Genomic DNA, 19,689 nt, shown 5'->3' on the forward strand with positions numbered 1-19,689 from the left:
GAAATGCAGCAGGGCCACCCCACAACGACATCCCCCCATCCCAGCCAAGGAATGGTTGGTTCAAGAGACCCGCTGGGCACCCACCAGAGAAGTGCTGGAGCACACGAAGGTGATGTCAGCACACCTAACCTTGAGATCTTTCCCCAGCACTGCTTTTATCCCGCTGTGCTTGCACAGCGCTACGGCTGCCTTGGGAATCCCTCCACTCCATAGGGACAAGGAGAATATGTGTATGGAGAAGCATGGCAAAGGAAACCACACATGTGGGGTGGAGCAGGAGGAAAACACCGCTCGTCTTACCTCATCAAACCTGGCCTCGTCCTCACAGTTTTCCAGCACTCGGGTGTAGAAGGAGAGCCCTGTAGGAGGAGAGGAGGAGCGGGTTGGTTGTGGCAAAGTGAATGGGGGGATCTGCCCCACATCTGTCCTTTGGGATGCTGACATTTGCTTCCCCATGGAGCATCCCCCACAGATAACCCCAAATCAGTATTTGTGGTTAGAATCTACTTCACAACAGTGCAGAAGGGAAAGTTATAGAAATTCTGCTAGTCTCTCTCTGAAACAAATTGAGGTTTTTTTCCTTCTGGAAAGGAATGCTGTCTCCTAGGTAATAAAAAACACTGCTGAGCAGTCGTTGGTGCTCAGGAAAGCACAGACAACCCTAAACCAGGGTACACAGAGGCTGGGACACCACTTATTCCTATGGGATCAACTTTTATGTTGTTACAGATTGAAATATCATGCTTGCTTGGCTCGTTGTAGGGAGTGCCCAATCCCCTTGGCTGAGCCCTTTTTACTTTAACCGTCATGCAAGGAGCAAAAGAAGATCCCTTCTCCAGGTGCTGGCAGACCTTCTGCCCCATGCAGCAGCAGAGCTGGGTGAAGCAACCCCTGAAGGTGTGTGTGTGTGTCCCAAACACCTTTGGGTTGTATATTATGAATAGTTTCTTCTCTTATAGAGTGGTGATGCTCTGGCACAGCTGCCCAGGGAGGTGGTGGGGTCACCAAACCTGGAGGTGTTGCAGAACTGTGGGGATGTGGCAGTGAGGGATGTGGGCAGTGGGCATGGTGGGGTGGGCTGGGGTTGGACCTGGTGATCTGTGAGGTCTTTTCCAACCCGAATGATTCTGTGGTTCCCTGCTCCCTGCTATCAATGCAGTGGTTTCCAGCAGGTCTCATGCCACTCAGCTCCACCTGCAGGACCGGGAATGGGGCCACCAGATGCATGATCACAAATGTTGTTGGCTATGGGGATAAGCAGCACCTTAGCCCTGGTGTCTAAGTGCACTGAGTCTCAGAGCAAAAACTATGCTAGAAGCAAGGCAGCCTCTGGTGCATGACAAGAGTTAGTAGGGGAATCCAGCCATGGGTGCAGCAGCCCCTGTGTGTGCCTGGAGGATCCAATGAGCTGTTATCCAACAGCAGCCATGAACAAACTCAGATCTCATTGGGAAAGAGGAGCTGGCCCCCATGTAATGAGCAGGATGAAGACATTCCATCAGAGGACACCTCCAGCTTTCCCATCCCCATCACCCTTCTTTCTACTGAAGCCCCTGGTTATGTTCTCATTCTTACCCCAATAGCAGCCTGCAGAGCAAGGAAAAAAAGCCCAGTTTCACCCAGATGTGAGTGATTTCACCTGCAGAACCCAGAGCTGGGAAGCTGCAAGGGCAGCAGATGTGGGGCTTTACAGCCTGGAGAACCTGCTGGGAAGTGATCAGTGTCTTGTGAATTAGTGAAGTTCCAAACCAGCCCCATGTCTCCTAAGAAGAGTTAAGCAGCTCACAGACAAAGGACTTTGGATAAGACATCCCAACCTCCCAGGTGCAGGTGGCCCCTGGCGCTGGGTCTCCTGGGTGCCCAGTGAGTCCAGTCCTATGCCATGGTGGGAGGAGAGCCCCTGATGCTTGGGGTTGGATACTGGCTGCAAGGAGCACCAGAAGAAGAGCACTGCCATGCTCCAGCACAGTGTTGCTCTGCAAATGCCTTCTGCAAGACCCACCAGTTGCTGTGTGCTGTGTGAAGGGATTGTGGTTTTGCTCAGAGATGCAATACAGGGGATTGAAGAAGGTACACTTGGCTGAGATAGCTGGGGACCAGAAATGATCTGCACCAGGATGGGCTGTGGGGGACACCTTGCTCCAGTTGTGGGACTGTTTAAAGGGGTGTCTCCAGAGTCACTGGGGAAAAGAAAGAGACTCTTCCCACAAGACTTCAGCCCAAAAACTAAGCGTCCATGTTGGGATGCTCCCTTGAGTCCGGCACTGAGGTCACAGAACACCAGGACCCTGATATGGTGAGATTGCTGGGTCCCTCTGGTTCCCTTCTGCCCTCAGCAGGGCCACCCAGGGCAGGGTGACCAGCACCACAGCCAGGAGCTGTTGGGGACCCCCAAGGAGGAGATTCCACAGCCAATCTGGGCAAAACCAACAGGACCAAAAACACAAACAGCTTCACAGCAGCTATGAACTCCCTATACCCTGACTCTGCTCCTTGCTCCCAAATGATTATGGGGCAAGGGGAAAACAAAGGCTGAGCCTCAGAGATGCTGGCCACAAGTAAGCACTAAATACCAAGGAGTAGACCAGCTTGATAGAAAGACCATATTGCTGCTGCACTCTGAGCTCCTTCCCCCTATGTGATGCAAATGCAACATCTGGCCCAGGAATGAGGCACAGGCTGTAGCTGATGGGTAAACCCTTGTTCCCGCCTCCCTGTTAGTAACACACACAAAATCCTTGGTGTTTCAGAAAAAATACCTTCCCATAAAGATTGTACAACTTTGGTATCATCCCAGAGTGATCATCCCAGTCCCTGCCCTACAGCGGGGCAATGCAGCCCCACACAAGATCCTGTCCCAGCTTCACACCAGACCCAAGGATTGCTCCCCCTGAGGTTTAGACAGCTACAACCTCAGGATCCAACCCTGCTGGGTCTGATCACTGGGAGCTTCTCCTCTCAGACTGGGTTTGATGGTGACATTGAGTGTCCTGGTCACGAATCCCATGGGTCCTTAGGGTGGGCAGAGGGAGCAGAGGGAGAAGCATCCCCAAACAGCATACAGAGGTGATCTCTGCTCTATGCATGAGGCTAAGCACCCTGTTTGCCCAGCAGCTGATGGCAGCAGGCTGCCAGGCAAAACATTCCAGCACAGGGGAAGGAAGCACTGTTCTGAAGTTTGGTGTGACAGCAATTCTCTGAGCGGGAGGAAAACAGGGATGGGAACATGGAGGGGGGGGGGCGTAGCAAGGGAGCATCCCAAAGTGGGCTTCATCCCCCTTTTTCCCAGTGCATAAACCCCTCTCCCCAGGGCAGTGAGGGCTCACACCCCTTCCCTTCCTAAGTGCAACCACTGGGGAGCATGAGGTGCAGCCCATCCCGGGACACATCCCCTCCAGCACTGCCCCCCCTCCCCGTACCTCGGAAAGCCGCTTTGGCGATGCGATCTGCTCTGCCGCGGAGGCCGGAGACGGTGCGGAGCTGCAGCTGCAGAGCCATGGTGTGGGGCAAGGCGTGGGGATGGGTGCAACGCTGAGGGTAATGCTCGGTGCAGTGCTCGGTGCAATGCTCGGTGCAGTGCTCGGTGCAGTGCTCACCGCGCTCCCAGCTGTGCTCCGAGGCACAACGCGATGCACCCCCCCCCCCTCCTCCAGCACCGAATTCTTCAATTATTCAGCAGCAGCACCGCCTTCCCCTTCCCTCCCTGGAGAAGGAGGTGGTTGGGGGGGGGGGGGGGAGCGGGCTGCGGGAATCGCCCCCCTTCTGTTGTTAGGGATTGGGAGAGGGACTCCATTGGGGGAAACTGAGGCAGTGCTCCCCCTGGGAATGAAGCATCAACCTGGGAGCACTGCAAGCTGGAACCTGGGGGTCAACCATATCACTGGGAGAGGACATGGGGAGTGCATGACAAGGGGCATAGATAACAGCTTGACAGTGTGGGCTCGGTATGTAGAGGGTCGTGCCTGGTAAGGCTGCACATCGTGCTGTTCTTGGAACCTTAAACTCATCCTTTATTTTGAGGAAGCCAATCAGCGAGCACGGAGACAGGGCTGTGAGCCCAACACATCTTGCTTCCTGCTTGGAAATTTCCCAGAAAAGCCCATTTGTGGTGAGGAGTGAACCCAAGAGGGCTTCAGCATTGTCGGGGAGAGACAAGTGAGGGTGAAACCTCAATAAATGAGTAATAAAGCCCTGGAAATGAGGCATATCCTTCCATTTACATTTGTCTTACCAGTGGAAAAGATCCCTGTGCTCGTTCCCAAGTGCGTGAGATTGTGGGGATAAATAGTGCTCGTTAGGCTCAAACTGCATGATAGTTTTTGGTTCCCAGTTGGTCTTCCTTTGCTGAGCTGCACGAAGCAGTGCTGCATCTGCAGCCCATACACCTTCCAGACCACATAGCTAATTAGAAACCTCTTGCTCAACAGCAGAAAGCTGATAGCGAGGTACGCTCAGCGAGAGGTGCGTTGGCTGGGGATGCTCATGGAACAGTGCAGGTGGGTGGTGCAAGGTGGGCACCTGAGAGCTGCACCAGCTTTGAGAGAGGGACCTGATGAGGAATGGGTCTGCTCACTCCTGGTCTTTATTTATATGGAATCCCAAGGCAGGGTTTAATTCTACTGCTGGGAAATGGCAGGCGGAGGGCTCGTGGGGAGTGGTGAAGCTTGGCGTTACCCTCAGACTCAGGGCAAAGTAAGAAAGTAGAAATTAGGATAGAAGATGATGTGCACACGTTGCTGTTTGTCCTCCCTGGGGATCCCCAAAGCCTCAGGTGCTGAGGGACCCGAGGGCCCCAGGGGTATTTCCAGCCCCAGCCACTTGTGGGCTTTGGGGTACATGGGAGCACATCTGTAGCTCTCCCGGATGGGCTGTATCCACATCTCTGCACAGTGCTGCTGATGCTTGTCTGCTCAGAACTAAAGGTGCCTCTGGAGTTCAGTGCTCCTTTGGGTGGGGGAAGATCTCCACCTGCAGCCGTGGGGATTTGTCTATCCGTGGCACAGTGAAATCGGGTAATGAAGACAAGCAGGAGCAACACGTCCCTGGAGGCACTCAAGGTGAGGCTGGATGGGGTTCTGAGCACCTGGCGGAGCTGTGGGCGTCCCTGTTCATTGCAGGGGACTTGGACCACGTGGCCTTTAATGGCCCCTTCCAACTCTAACCATTCTATGTCTCTATACAGGGCAATAACACAGGAACCCAATTGTGAAGAAGCCAACGCAGACTGTCAAGGTACGGTGGATCCAAGTCTGGGAAAGGAAGGATCTGCCTGCGGTTCCAAACACAGATTTCAGTTTTCATGATGTCTCTGCATTTTTCACATTGCTGCATGTGAATAGAATTGCACGCCCACCTCTGAATCACCAATGACTTTTCGTATTTACCGTGGTCTTACACCAGAGCTAAAGAGGAAAGTGTGGCTTCACGGGGCAGGATCAGGCCATAACCAGTCTCCCTACAGCTCCTGTGGCACCGATATCCATTACAATAAATCCAACCTAACACACAGTGATCCCAAAGCAATCACCGCTCTTACGATGATGCTACAGAACTTTAAGTCCAAAATTAATGAAATTTTCTCTTCCTCCTTTTCTCTCATTTTTTTTTTCCAGCTCTTCTCCTCCTACGCTTGGGGAAAAAAAATCATTATCAGCCTCCCCCTTTGTCAAACCATTAAAAGCCTTGATATTAATTACAGCGAGTTGCTGTGTTTTTCTGTTCCCTGCTGTTGTGGGCAGCACCAGCACCTCATCCCTGCAAACGAGAATTGCTCTGCTCCCAGTCCCCACCTTTCCCATCTCTTCCCAAATTGCTGCAAGCTGCCGGCCCCCCTGCACTGAACCTCTTCCATGCTGAAGGGTTTGGGGGATGCAACTGTCATGTGTGAGGCGTTGTGGGATAATCACTTATCACAGCAATATCTGTAATTCTGAGTGCTGCAGTGGGCGGCTCTTGCATGTGTGTGTGTTGGTCTTGGGAAGAAAAGGGGGAAATGCTGTGGAAGCAGTTTCTGTATGTAAGCAGAAGGGTGAGAAAATGCAAGGGCTTGCTAAGAAACCTTTCCAAAGGAAGTGAGTGCCTGCACAAAGGAAGTGGTACTCATGTGTACCACTGAGTTCTGCAGGCTGTGCATCCCACAGCTGCAAGGATGGCAAAACCTTCACAGAGCTCCAGAGAAGGGGAAATATCTGCTGGGAAGAGCTGCTCTGGGCATGCATTGGAGTCCCAGGCTCTCCACCACGTTCTGCAGTGCTTTATTTGCAGAGGAAACTGCTGCAGAATAGAGGTGCCATGGCCAACAGCCTTTGGCCTTCCCACCCTGGCTGTAGGAACCCTGCTCCCCTGCCAACCAGAGGCTTCAAGGAGTGCAGCACAGCTCTGGCTCTTGGTAAATCCATTTGGTCTTTTGCATCACTTTTCATTTTCTTTCTCTTCTGCCTCTGGTATCCTCTGAGGCAGATTGGAAAGCTGTGGTTGCAAGCCCTTCCACCAAATAGCCTTCCAAATAGCCAAATAGCCAAATTCCAAATGCCAGAGCTGTACTTGTTACTCAGCAGTGCAGTAGCTTCCTCAATGGGTGGATTTTTTTTAATTATTTTTCTCCTTTTTTTTTTTTTAACAGATTTTGACATAGATATCCTTGCATTTTCTTGAATTCAGTACAACCACCATGAGCATGGTGGTGATGGATTGATGGTAGGACACAGCGATCTCAGAGGTCTTTTCCAAACCTCCTTGGTTCTACAATTCAATGAACCCAGCTTTCCTAATCCAGAAGCAGGCTGTCAGGATGCACAATGCTTTCCCAGGAGGGATCTCCCATAGCAAAGACCGTGTGTAAACCCCATCTGCATTTCCCACCAGTCCTGCATTGGCTGAATGGGGCAAAATGGAAAATAATTGAGCAGTTCAGGCCACGCTCTGGTCGGTCAGGATGTACTGACAGAAGTTCTCATTGTCTGGGTTCCAATTTTGTTTCCTTTTCCTTTTCATGTCATTCTTTTATTATTATTTATTTAGCTATCCATTCGTTTCTTTATTCCTTCATCCCTTCCTCCATTCATTTGTTCCTTCCTTCATTCATTTGTTCCTTCATTCATCCGTTTCTTTGCAATATCTCAGACCTCAGGCCAAGATGCAAATAAAGAGCAGCCCCTCTAGTTCCCACACATCCCCATGATTGAGTGCTCATCCTTGCAGGTCCACTGGGATTGTTTTAATTGAATGTGCATCCGTCTGCTTCTGCAATTGCTTTTACATTGGTTCTCCATTAGCAATTGGCGACCCTGCACATAGCAAGGGGTTTGAAATTTGATTTCATTGTGATCCCTTTCAACCCAGGCCATTCTGTGATTCGATGATTCCTAAAGGCTTTTGGGGGCAGGTCTGTGGTTACGCTGCTGGGACAGGAGAAGAGCCCACAGTTCTTCTTACAGAAAGAGTTGATCAAAAGGAAAAGAAAAAGACAAAAAAGAAGAAGAAAGTACCTAAAGAATGCCAACATGGAGACAGTTCTGCATTCCCCACAGAAGGTAGGGGGAGGGCAGGGTGCAGGCTTTGTTGGCATGCATGCAGTGGGAGTAGGTGATGTTCACAATGGGTTCTGGGGGTGAAGGGAATGTCAGGGTGCTGGGGTTGAGTTCTTGCTGTTGCCTGGTGATGGTGTTTGTGAGCCAGCTGAGGTGGGGACAGAACAGAACAGGTCAGATCCAGGTTGGGTGGAGGTAACTACAGCGCAGGGACCCTCTGCACTCAGGAGTCTGCTGGAACTGGGTAGGGGGTGAACATGGTCACCCTGCACCCTGCACTCTGCATGGACCTGAAACAACCCTCACTCCTGCGAGCATCACTGAGCTCCTGCTTATCCTCACTTGTAGACAGAGCTATGGTCATAGGATACATACCTACAAAAATAATTCTCCTCTGCTCATTTGAGAGCATCATTTTGAGGCATCCCACTGACAGCTCGCTGCTCATTTGTGTCTGAAGGGCTCTCAGTGCTTTCACCCCTGGAGCTGATTTGCTGCTAAATTTCCCCCTTCCGAACAGCTGCTCTGGTAAATAGCAAATTGTGGCCACACTGCAGATAAAAGCAAGGAAAAGGTGCAGCAGTGGGAACAAGACAGGTCACCTAACTGAGATATATGTATTAACCACCTTCTCTTTTGAAAAGTCGGCTTTGTGCTTCAATGAGCAAAGCCCTGGTGCCGAACCTCGCTCAGATACGATAAAGGGTTCGGTGTGCAGCGTGTGAATCCCTGCTTCTGGTTCCAGATGCACCCTGAGGGCTGGGCAGGAGCAACCTCTCTGCAGCACTGCTCTGTCAGCAGCATCCCCTTGCCCGGGGAACCCTTAAAATGCAAACCATGATGCTGAAAAGGGAAAATGAAAACTAATCCCGCGTTTCCCTTGCAGGTAACAGAACGCATCCCAAGCACAGCGCTTTTCCTCTGAGAAACCCCACCATGACGAGCCCGCAGCATCCCCGGCCCCCAACTCCATACCCAGGTGAGGTGCAGAGGCACTGCATCCCCACGCACGCCCCCTTCAGCCTGGAAAACAGGAGGTTCCTGGAGCTGGACAGGTTTTACCAGGTAGGGATGGGAGGGGACGGTGACCCCTCCACTGCTGCCTGTCCCCAAATCCCTGTGTCTATGGGGTTTTGCTGAGGGGTTTGAGCTCAGTGGGTGCAGTGTGCTGAGCAGCATCCTGCAGGCAGAGGCAATGCAGGGCTGGGAAAGGCTGCTGGCCCAAACCTCTGCTTCTTTGTCTTGACTGCAGCTGACCCAACAGCAACGTGAGTTTTACAAGGACAAGACTGGAACACTTTATCCCATTCCCTACTTCGTGCTGCCTGAAGAGGAGAAGGAAAAATATCCACACCCACTGGACCTGTGAGTATCCAGCAGGAATCCCAATGGCACAGCAGCAGCCAGCACCCAGAGCTGGGGCTGTGTGATGAATCTCAGGATTTGTGAGCTGAGCAGAACACAAACCCACCTCCCTGAGTCCCTGCTGGCTGGAGATTTTTGCTCTCTTCTGCTCTATGCTATGCTATTTTACTCTATTCTAATGTGTTCTATTTTGTTATATTCTACCCTACTATATATCCCTTCCCTTCCCTTCCCTTCCCTTCCCTTCCCTTCCCTTCCCTTCCCTTCCCTTCCCTTCCCTTCCCTTCCCTTCCCTTCCCTTCCCTTCCCTTCCCTTCCCTTCCCTTCCCTTCCCTTCCCTTCCCTTCCCTTCCCTTCCCTTCCCTTCCCTTCCCTTCCCTTCCCTTCCCTTCCCTTCCCTTCCCTTCCCTTCCCTTCCCTTCCCTTCCCTTCCCTTCCCGGCAGACTGCCGGGTTTCAGGGTTCTTCTGTCCAATCGAGAATTACAGATATTTTCTGAAAGCAAGCATCCTCCTAGCTGTACATTTGAAATCCTGCATGTTGACTTATTCCATATCCCTCACAGGAGCTGCTGTACTGGAGCAGCGTCCCTGTCCCATCTCCTCACCCACATCACCCCAAGACAGAGCGCTCCATCGTCCTGCCATGGGGATGCACAGCAAGGAACCTCTTTGGCTGCGGGGCTGGGAGCATCCCTATGGCAGGGTTGGGAGGGGGGCATGGGGAGGGGGGGGGGGGGGGGGGCACCGGCACGGGCAGCAGAAAAGCTCGGGGGCCCTCTAGTGCCTGGCCCGGGCTGAGAGAGCTCCCTCCCCCATATCTACCTTCCTGCCCCCGCTGCCGGACCGTTCAGTAGGATACGAATGATCACTGCAGTGAAATGTAATGTTTGGAGCTGATGGAAGCTGCTTAAAGCAGCGGGACCCCTCCCATAGGTCAGGTAGCTCAGAGTTTTCCATCCACAGCCTTGGGCACGTCCAGGGATGGGACACCCACAGCTTCTCTGGGTCCTGTGCCAGCACCTTATCACCTCCATAAAGAACTAATTCCTTCCTTACGTCTGTCCTCAGCCCCCAGCTCAGTGGGAAGACACGATGGCACTTACTGCGTGTGTCCCCAGAGAACCTGCACACCTACCAGACATTCCCATCGGGCAAGAGGGTCACCTCCCAGGAGAGAGAGGTCCGTGACAGCTTCTTTGAGTACAGGGCATAAGCAGCAGCATCCTTTGGTTGGAAAGCTGGTTTCCCTGCTGGGGGAGGTGTGATGGTTAATAAAGCTGAGGTAAAGGAGAGGGAACTGAGTGCTGGTGTGTGTCTGTGTGCATGGGCCCCCCAAGGGAAGGGGTCGGTTGTTCATCAGAGAGGTGGCCACGCTTAGAGGATGATCAGGGTTGAGGACGAGCAGAGGATGAGCTGAGGTCCAGTCCAGCCTCATGGAGCCAAAAGGGCTTTGATGGGGTGTCACCAAGTGGGGTAGGAGGGAGTATGCTCATGAGGGTCGGTGACTGGTGGGAGGGAAAAGAGGCAAACAAAGGGGAGGGAGAAGTGCCCAGATTGTGCAGCGGAAGAGGATGAAGGGGAGACTCTCCAGGTGTGAGGACAGCAGGGAACAGCGTGGCCACCAACATCTTCAAAGGGGCACCCAGGGAGTGAAGACAAGGGGGATCTGAGGGATCTGCTCAGTCCCACCCCGCACAAGAACTGAGCAGGACAATGGGGGTTACCACCTGCCTGGCCCCACACGCAGCCAACCAAATTCTGTATGGTTTTTAAAGCTACTGGATAAATAAGTGGAAGGAAGACACGCTTGGGAATACTCCACTTGGTTTGACTCTGGGGGAAGGACTTTTCCAGTAGGTAGAGCACTGGCAGGGCTCCTGCAGAGCACATTCATCCATTCCAAGTCAAGGACTGTTCCCTGTGTTCACTCTGTAGCAGGACAGCCTGCCTGGGAGGGGAATGAGTGCTCCTCTGGGTGTGATCTCTGCTCTCAGGAGCCCAGAGATGGCTTTTAATGCCTCTTTATTGATTTTTTTCTCCACTCACCAACATCTGAAGTTAAATAACCCTTTTACCCTCATCTGCTCATCACTCCCCCCACCAGCATGTTTCATCCCATTAGTGCAAGCTGACAGGGGCTGACACCTGCAGCACTTCCAAGCGTACGTTAAACACATTGAGAAAAGTTCTCATGCATTTTAGTGCATCTCCAGACCCCTTTCAGCTCCTGCAGGGTCACAGCTGGCAGCAAGGCAGAGCTGTGCATGCATTTTAGGACTTGCAAGCAGGCACAAAAGGAAGCAGATCACCCAGGGGCCGTCTATTTCTTTGTACTGAAAGAGCAAATTCATCGCTGGCATCGTTTTTACCAAGTGGAATTTGCTCCCTGGAGGGACTTTGCATGCTGACCCTGCAATGGCAGATGAGGAGTGTCCTGGGAAGTTCTCACTGGATAGAAAGGATTCCCAGTGAATGGTTTGAGACCCATAGTGCAGGTTGTGTGGGGATCAGCAGATCCCATAGCCAGCTCAGAGACTGCTTTATACACCAAATGAGGACCATTCTTACCCTTTTATTGCTTTCTCAGAGCCTTGTGTGGCCCCTCTGCATCTTATTGCCATCAGCCTGAGTCCCTCTGCAGTTCTGTAACCCATCCTTAGGACAACAGGCAGCATCAGAGGAAAGGAAATCTCTCTCTTTCCTCCACTCTGGCCAAGATTTCTGAGACAGATTCATCCTTACAAGTGCCCTCCCAGCATATGGGATGCGCTTTGCCATGGGATGCAGAGGCCACAGCCAGCATATCCTCAGATGCAAAGCTATGGAATACAGAGGGCTCAGGGCAGCCTTAGTGCATGGCAGGGAAAGGGGGGGAGCTGAGTACACCCAGGAAAGGGAGAACAACCCCAAAGTTGTCCAATGAGGAAGGCAGTGAAGCATGGAACAGCAGAGAGGCTGTGGGTGCCCCATCCATCGAGACAGCCAAGGTCAGGCAGCATGGGGTTCTGAGAACATGATGGAGCTGTGGGTGTCCCTGTTCATTGCAGGGAAGTTGGAGATGAGGTGGCTTTTAAGGGTCCCTTCCAACTTAAATCATTCTTTGTTTCCAGCATACGAACCCCTCCAAGGATGCCCACGGCCCTCGCAACTTTATAAGAAAGGAAAGTCGCAAAAAGGGGAGGGATCTTCCACCTCGAAAAAGGGTGGGAGAAGGCGGAGGAGCTGAGCGCTGTGTGCCCTGAGTGTGGGGAGGTTTTTCACGCAGCCTGCCGGGGCTTTCCTCCGCTTCTCCCGTTAGAGGGCAGCGCAGTCCTGCAGGATACGGGCATAGAGACGCGATCCTGGTCCCGGTCCTGATCCTCATCCCCAGCATCACGGCCAGGGGCTGTGGGACATCCCCCAGGAGGAGCCCCCACCATTCTCTGCTCCCTGTTCCAGGGCGCCGGCACCCACCCAGCACTGCAGTGCTGCTGATGGCAGCTCCTGGGCTCCGGGCTGTGCTCTGTGTCCCTGGGCTGCCTGGCATCACAGAGCAGAGCTCCATTCCCTTGCACCTCTCGTGAGGATTTATGGCCGTGGTGGGATTCCCCTGAGCCACCCCCCTGCTCCAGGCTGAGCATCCCCAGCTCTCTCAGCTCTCCTTCCCCCCGTCCTGCATTCAGCTCTCCCCACTGGGAGGCCACGGGCTTTGTGCTGGTGCTGCGCTTCATATGGGACCTACATCTGAGCATCCCTCCTGCCCGAACCCTGCTCCCAGCACAGGGTCAGGGTGAGTGGAATGGAGTCAAACATCCCCTGCAGTGCCTTCTGCCCCAGCATCACAGCTAGGAAGGCACAAGCTCACTTCTAGCAGGGGAAAGTGCTGACGTCTGCAAGAGCTGCCTGCATTCTCCAGCTGCTTTTGCAGCTGCTGGCAGCCCTCGGAGCTGGCAGCGTTTGTTTAGGGAGAAGGGTTAGCTGCAGTGTGGTTGGGGACAGGTGATGGAAGGAGCCGGGGGCTTGAACCATCTGGGGAGCAGAATGGCTTAACAGGATTACAACCCATCTCCAAGGCTGCTCGCATTTCCTGGCCCAGTGGGAAGGGATCGTCCTTTGTAGCTCAGCCCAAGCCTACAAGTGGAGGCCACTGAGACCTTCAGAGGCTGCAGACTGGAGATCACTGCCGGCTCAGGGTGCAGGAACACGAGCATGCTCACTGCACCCCAAAACTGGAGACCCCTCATGGCCTTCCTTGCACCTGCAGCCCCAGTCCCACTGCTGCTTCCCTGGTGGAGCAGCCTGCAGGTGGGTGTTTATGGGGTACTTTCAGTGCCCTGACAACTTGTTTAATGTCTCGTGCTGCAGCTGCCCGAGCCAGCAATGCTGGTTCTTCCCACCTCCCTCTGTTTAAACTGTGAGTCCTTCAGCCTGGGGATGTGTTTTATTGTGTATTCATTCAGGCAGGCAGCGCAACGGCTGGCGTTAGGCAGGGCTGTTAGATACTTGCATAAAACAGATGATCCATAATCATAAAATGTTTGTTTTCCGACTTAATGTGAAGAAAACCAAACCCCTCTCTGCTACCCCCCGGCTCAGCTCAAAGTGTGTTTGTACAAAGGCAGAGCAGAGCCGTTCCCTGCATTTGGTGCTGGTCTCTCTGCATAAATAACCGAGGCAGGCGAGCGTGAGCTGCCTGCTGCAGACCTCCGTCCTGTAATTATGTGCCCGTGCACGGCTGTGTCTCCTTTATTGTCTGCTCTGCACATAATGGCAGCCTAGGGACAGCTGCTTGAGTTTTTATGGACCTCCCAAAATGCAAAGCGTGGATCAGAAACGATCCGTCGTGCATCCAAATGATCCACCGTGCATCTGAAATAACACGTAGTGCATCCAAATGACCCACTGTGCATCCAAAGGGATCCTTCGTCCGCCCAAAGTGATCTGTCACGCATCCAAAATGTCACACTGTGCCACCAAAATTGCCTGCTGTGCATCCTAAGCGACCCGCTGTGCATCCTAAGTGACCCGCGGTGCATCCAAATTGTTCCACTGTGCATCCAAAAAGACACATCGCGCAGCCAAAACGGCCCACTGTGCATCCAAAGTGATCCATCGTGCATCCAAAATAACACACTGTGCAATGAAAAGGACCCACAGTGCATCCAGAGTGATCCGCTGTGCATCCAAAATGTGCCAGCATGCATCCAAATGACCCATCGTGGTTCCAAAGTGACCCATCGTGCAATGAGAATGACCTATTGTGCATCCAAAGTGTTCTGCCGTGCGTTCAATTGATCCCTCATGGTTCCAAAATGATCCCTCATGATTCCTACAAGAATCCTTCATGCGTGCAAAGTGATCTTAAAAAGAGATGAATGGAGCCGTGTGTGTAGGATGGGAGCAGCTGTGTTTCCACTAAGCAAACACCAAAGCAGTGCTTCCAGCAGGTGTCTTGGTGGCCCACTGAAGTGCTGCTCCCATCCCTGACCCCAGCAATGATATGAACAGCCCTTAAACTGGCCCAGACACCACACCCTGGGAATGGCTGGTAGCCCACAGCAGAGGGTTGGAGCTCTTGAAGGTCCCTTCCAACCAATGCCATTCTATAAGTCTGTGATTCTATGATTCTATGAAACAGATCATGCTGGAGACAAGGGGACAAACCTCTGTGAGGTGTGAATGTGGGGACTGGGAGACATAACCACAATTGTTGTCTCTGATCAGCTCAGAGAGGTTCAGCCCTACATGGTCCAATTTTTGCACAAAGACCTCCGTGGCTTTCAGGTGCCGAGCGTTGCTTGCAGTTCCTGCAGAGGAGCACAGATTTGAGCAGTGAGGGGGGAGCATATTTTATAAAGCGTCTTCAGCTTATTTGGTTTGGAAATGCAAGTGCTAAGTGCAGCCATTGTTGCAAATGTTTGAGTTGCTGTCTCTGAAATGGAGGATGCAGGGAACACTTGGTGGCCCCTTGGAGGTCTCCATGCCCATGGGACATTCTAGAGAGACCTGAAAGTCCTCTGCCCTGTTGTCCTCTGGTCTCTCACTCTGAGGATGAGCCCTGGAGTTCCTCAACAAGAAAACAGCCCTATGTTGCAACTCGAAGTGAGCTGGGGGACAGAAAGTAGGGCACGGTCGTGACACATTGGTGCGAAAGAGATGCTCGAGGTGCCACGGAATGGAAAAAAGCAGGGAGCCATCAGCGGCTGGGCATGTTTACATAGCTCCAAATGTCAGGTGGGGAATGCGAGAACAGGGCAGAGGGATGTTAGGAGGCAGGAGCATGGCCGTGGGCTTTCTGGCAGCACTGGGGACATGGGGATGGGATGTGGGATGTTGGGGTTGCAGGCTGGGTATATCCAGCTGGGTACTGCCTGTGCTTCTCTTTGTTGCTTTTTTTTCCTTCCAGTTTTGTTTTTTGTTTTAAGCTTGTAGTGCCTGCGACAACTCTTTGCTCTTACAACATTTTTTCCAGGAGCTTGTAAAGCTGAGTGGTGAGATTTGTGCAGTCCTTCACGCAGAGAGCTTCAATTAAACATGTGAAAGTCAAACACACGCGGCGTAATTCAGCCTGACAGTGTATCTAAATACTCTTAGTTCTCAGGTTTTAATTAAGTCCTCCAGAGCTATCGCTTGATTCCATAAGCATCACTCCATCCTTTCCCTCTTTATTTTTTTGCCCTTTCTTGGGACAGCAGAACAATTCCTGCTTATTTGCATTCATACTGTTTCTTGTGTTTAAAACCCTGGACAGGAAACCTGGTTGGGTCACAGCAAAATAATCTGATCACAGAGGTATGGAATGATTTAGGTTGGAAAAGACCTCTAAAATGAAGTCCAATCTCAATCCATCCCTACCATGCCCACTGACCCATGTCCCCAAATAGAATCATAGAATCAAGGCTGGAAAAGACCTCTAAGATCATCCATACCAACCCCAATCCATCCCTACCATGCCACTGGCCCATGTCCCTAGGTAGAATCGTAGAAGGATTCAGGTTGGAAAAGACTCTGAGATCAACATGTCCAACCCCAACCCATCACCACCATAGCCACTGGGGCATGTCCCCAAGTAGAATCATAGAGTTGCTAATGTTGGAAAAGGCTCTAAGATTATCAAATCCAACCCCAACTCACCCCTACCATGGCCACCAAACCATGTCTCCATGTGCCACATCTCCACACCTCCCAGATACCTGTTAAAAACAGTGGAATTTCTCATGACTTTAGTCTTCCAATAAACCTTTTTTGTGTTTCATTTCTGGTTACAGTGATCCCAGGAATGGAACTGAAACCCCCGTTGGGACCTCAGCTCATCCATCGGCCCCAGGTGAGTCTCCAGCCCCCAGGGGATTTATCCGCAGGTGCCTCCGAACACAAACGTGTGGTGTGACGTGCGATGGCAGCGTGGAGCACAACACGTCTCCTTCCCCTTGCACGTGCTGTGCTGTTCTCTCTGTAATCCCTGCAGTGACGCAGCCGGGGCTGCCATGAGCCCCCACCTCGGGCTGCAGTGAGCATCTGTCCCTTCCCCCCCCCCCCCCTCTGCCATCTGCGCTGCCGAGGGGAAGGAATTACACCAGGCTGCCCATTAAAGTGTCCTTTGCTTTGGCTGGGGAAGGGATGGGGTGCAGCAGCACAGAGAGTGGCACAGGCTGGGTGCACGCTGGGCGTGGGTGGAAAGTCTGGAGCCATCTTCTCACCTGTTGGCTTCCTCTGCCCAATCTCTCTCTTCCTCTGCCACCATTATTTGGGGCAGCACATGAGGGTGTGCTATGCTTTGCCAGGGCTGCAGGCAGTGCTGCTCCAGCACGGTCCGGAGCTGCTTGCAGCAGGGATTTGCCTTCAAATGATGAGCTTTGCAGTTTTGCATGAAAGTCACAAAGATGTTCTTAGGAGAACAGCTGTTGTTTAGGGCCAACAGCACACATCCTGAGCAGGACCACGTCCCCATCTATGGCAAGGGCTGAGCAGCATTCAGCCCTGCCAATAAATTCAGCCGTGCTAGAATGATATCCAAGCGGTTTGCAGGAGCAAATGATACATACATTTTATACATATATATGTATATATGTACAAGGGAAATCTCCATCTAGCTTTGTACCCAGGGCCAGCCTGGAGCCACAGGAAGGGTCCTCCTGGGGAGCTCTGATCTCACTCCTCCCATCATCACTGCAGTGCTGGCTCCCAAACCTTCCAACCTGCTTTTCCCTGCACGGTTACAAAGCTGCTGCTACCAGCCATTCTGTCCCAGGAGGGGCAATTATACTCTGCAACGAGCTTTCTCCCTCACCTTTATTATGTGTGAAGTACATGAAGGGAATTGAATGAAATTGTCAGAAGGGAGCTTCACAGGCAGCACCAAGCCAGACTGCTCAGCTAACCCACTGCAAGAGGGGAAGGCCAGGAATATCAAAAGGATCAGACAATCCCAGCTCAAACATCTGTTGAGATTCCTCTCCATCAGCAAATCCCCATCTCCTGTTTGCCCACACAAGGCCTCCCATGCAGGCTTGGGACCAGCCCACAGCCAGAGCCCAACCAAGCTGCCCTGGGAATTCCCTGGTTGTGTCCCCTGCCCAGGGGTTGCCATGAGGTGGTGGCACAGGTGATGTCCTCAAAGCATTGCTCCCAAGGTGGTGGTGCTGGTGGTGCCCCCAGAGTGATGTTTCCAAAGCAGTAGCACAGATGGTCTCCCCAAGGTGGTGGCACTGATATTGTCTCCATTTTGGTGTCTCCAGTGTGGTGGCACTGATGCTGTCTCCATTTTGGTGTCTCCAGTGTGGTGGCACTGATGCTGTCTCCATTTTGGTGTTCCCAAGTTGAGGGTACTGGCGATGTCCCCAGGGTGGTGTGGCCCAAAGATGTGGTGCTGATGATGTCCCCAAAATGGTGTTCCCAAGGTGGTGGCATTGGTGGTGACCCCAGTGTGGTGCCCCCAAGGTGACGGCATTAATGGTGTCCCCAAAATGGTGTCCCCAAGGTGTTGGCACTGGTGTTGTCCCTATTTTGGTGTCCCCAAGGTTGTGGTTCTGATGATGTCCCTAAGGTGGTGACAGTGGTGATGTTCCCAGGGTGGTGGCACTGGTGGTGTCCCCATAGTGGTGTTCCTAAGGTTGTAGCACAGATGGTCTCCACAGGTGGCACTGATGCTGTCTCCATTCTGATGTTCCCAAGTTGAGGGTAGTGGTGATGTCCCCAAGGTGGTGTGCCCCAAAGATGTGGCACTGATGATGTCCCCAAAGTGGTGTTCCCAAGGTGGTGGCATTGATGGTGACCCCAATGTAGGGTCCCCAGTGTGGTGACAATCCCTAAGCCATGCAACCTCATGCTCAGCCACCTTAAACCTTGCACAGCTTAATCATCCCCACTTGCTCAAAATGACCCAGCCGTATGTTCCCCATTGATCATTGTGTCATAGGCAAAATCCCTCTGGGAGGATTTAACACTTCCTTTGAGCTCTGACAGGAATACTGAGCAGCTTCAGGCTGGGAGCGATCCATCAGCCGTGCTGCAGGAGCCAGAGCTTCCCTTCCCTCCGGACACACCAGCAGCAGTTTTTCTCTAATCTTAACATGTGTAGCTTCTCTGTTAATAAAATACACACATTATTCTTGGTGCATACACAAGCGCGTTGCATCGTCTCTTTCAGGGCCACGAGATGAGTGTAATGGGAATTTTCTAACAAGGCATTTAATCCCTAAAGCATGCAAAATGATTAAAACGGGAAATGACAAAGGGAAAATTAAAAAAAAAAAAAAAAAAAAAGGAAGTCATGGCTGCATGCTGTGCATATGTAATCCCCCCCTCCAGAGGCACACAGCTTTCCTGCACTCATAAGACTGTCTGCACGGGAGATGCTGCTCTCTGTGGGCAGTGGAAGGTGTGTTAGAGCCCAGATTAGCTATGGGAAGCATGACACGGTCTTGGTGCTGTGCTATGAGGCTGCTCTTCATTGCTCTGATGATGGGACAGATGTGTTCCTGGGCAGCCCAGCTGTGCACTACTGGGGTTGTGCTGGGACTTAATGATTTTCCTTGTTAATGGAATAACTTCAGTTTTTGGCTCTCTGGGTTCAGCCGCTGAACCAAACGATCCCTTCTTTTTGCCCTGCTCTGCTGAGCACCGCTCTCGTTAGCAGCTTCCTCTCAATTAAGACAGCTTCAGAGATCAGTGGGTTTCCAGGCGGGGTGGATTAGAAGTGAACAAAATGCGCCATTTGTTTTCCTCATGCCTGCTGCCCGTGGGAGGTAACTAATGAACAAGAGCCGAGGATTGCACTTATCCTAAATACAAATCAGAATGTGCAGCGGTGCTGTTAACAGGGAACATCCATCCTAAGTGTCCCTGGGCCAGAGCTACAGATAAAACCATCCCATTTGCATGGAATCACAGTATTAGAGAATCACAGAATTGTAGGGGTTGGAAGGGACCCCCAGAGATCACTGAGTCCAACGCCAGCTTCTGGGATTCTGATGGATTTGGGGGATGTTAAAGGGCAAGCGGGTGGCTTTGTGTCATGATAAGGAGCTCCGCTCATGGGAAGAGAATGGCAATGGCAATGCAGGGCTGAGGATGGGCACAACATGTCTTTGTACAGCCCACACTGAGCAGTGCCCCCGCTACCAGTTTGCTCTTTGTGGTGCCTCTGCTGGTTTTACCATGGACACCCGATCTCTTGCTTAGTGGGATTAAGTGATTAAGATCAGTGAAGTTTCTGACACCTCCTTGAGCTCTGTAGTGAGTGGGTTCTTGCATGGCTGCTCTGAGGGGTGTGAGTGAGCTCCATCTGCACCACACTGGGTTGATCCCCAACTG

General features: G+C 52.2%; 2 protein-coding genes across 6 annotated transcripts in view; one reads left to right on the forward strand and one right to left on the reverse strand.

Moving 5' to 3' along the window:
* Nucleotides 1–3,568, reverse strand: part of OTOF (otoferlin) — a 71,984-nt gene extending 68,416 nt beyond the window's left edge. For 3 of the 5 annotated variants that reach the window (XM_048937285.1, XM_048937289.1, XM_048937287.1), the window contains exons 1-2: nucleotides 3,420–3,567; nucleotides 301–359 (exon numbers count right to left, since the gene is read on the reverse strand). In XM_048937285.1, the coding sequence (XP_048793242.1) occupies nucleotides 301–359; nucleotides 3,420–3,498 (138 nt within the window). In that variant the 5' untranslated portion in view covers nucleotides 3,499–3,567. Of the gene's footprint in view, nucleotides 1–300; nucleotides 360–3,419 lie in introns of all 5 variants that reach the window. The other 2 variants (XM_048937284.1, XM_048937283.1) reach the window with 1 other exon arrangement.
* A 4,897-nt stretch (nucleotides 3,569–8,465) lies between these two features.
* FAM166C (family with sequence similarity 166 member C) lies at nucleotides 8,466–10,108 on the forward strand. The gene is made up of 3 exons (XM_048938037.1): nucleotides 8,466–8,594; nucleotides 8,782–8,894; nucleotides 9,964–10,108. The coding sequence occupies exons 1-3, from the start codon at nucleotides 8,466–8,468 to the stop codon at nucleotides 10,106–10,108; spliced, it is 387 nt and encodes a 128-aa protein (XP_048793994.1).
* Nucleotides 10,109–19,689: the final 9,581 nt, after the last annotated feature.

Source organism: Lagopus muta, chromosome 2 (assembly GCF_023343835.1).
Source record: "Lagopus muta isolate bLagMut1 chromosome 2, bLagMut1 primary, whole genome shotgun sequence".
Lineage (NCBI taxonomy): Eukaryota > Metazoa > Chordata > Aves > Galliformes > Phasianidae > Lagopus > Lagopus muta.

Excerpts from the sequence above, each read along its gene's own strand:
- FAM166C (XM_048938037.1), top strand. The coding sequence starts at position 8,466 with ATGACGAGCCCGCAGCATCCCCGGCCCCCAACTCCATACCCAGGTGAG. Across the intron at positions 8,595-8,781 it reads AGCTGGACAGGTTTTACCAG|CTGACCCAACAGCAACGTGA; the intron begins GTAGGGATGGGA and ends TCTTGACTGCAG. Across the intron at positions 8,895-9,963 it reads TATCCACACCCACTGGACCT|CCCCCAGCTCAGTGGGAAGA; the intron begins GTGAGTATCCAG and ends GTCTGTCCTCAG.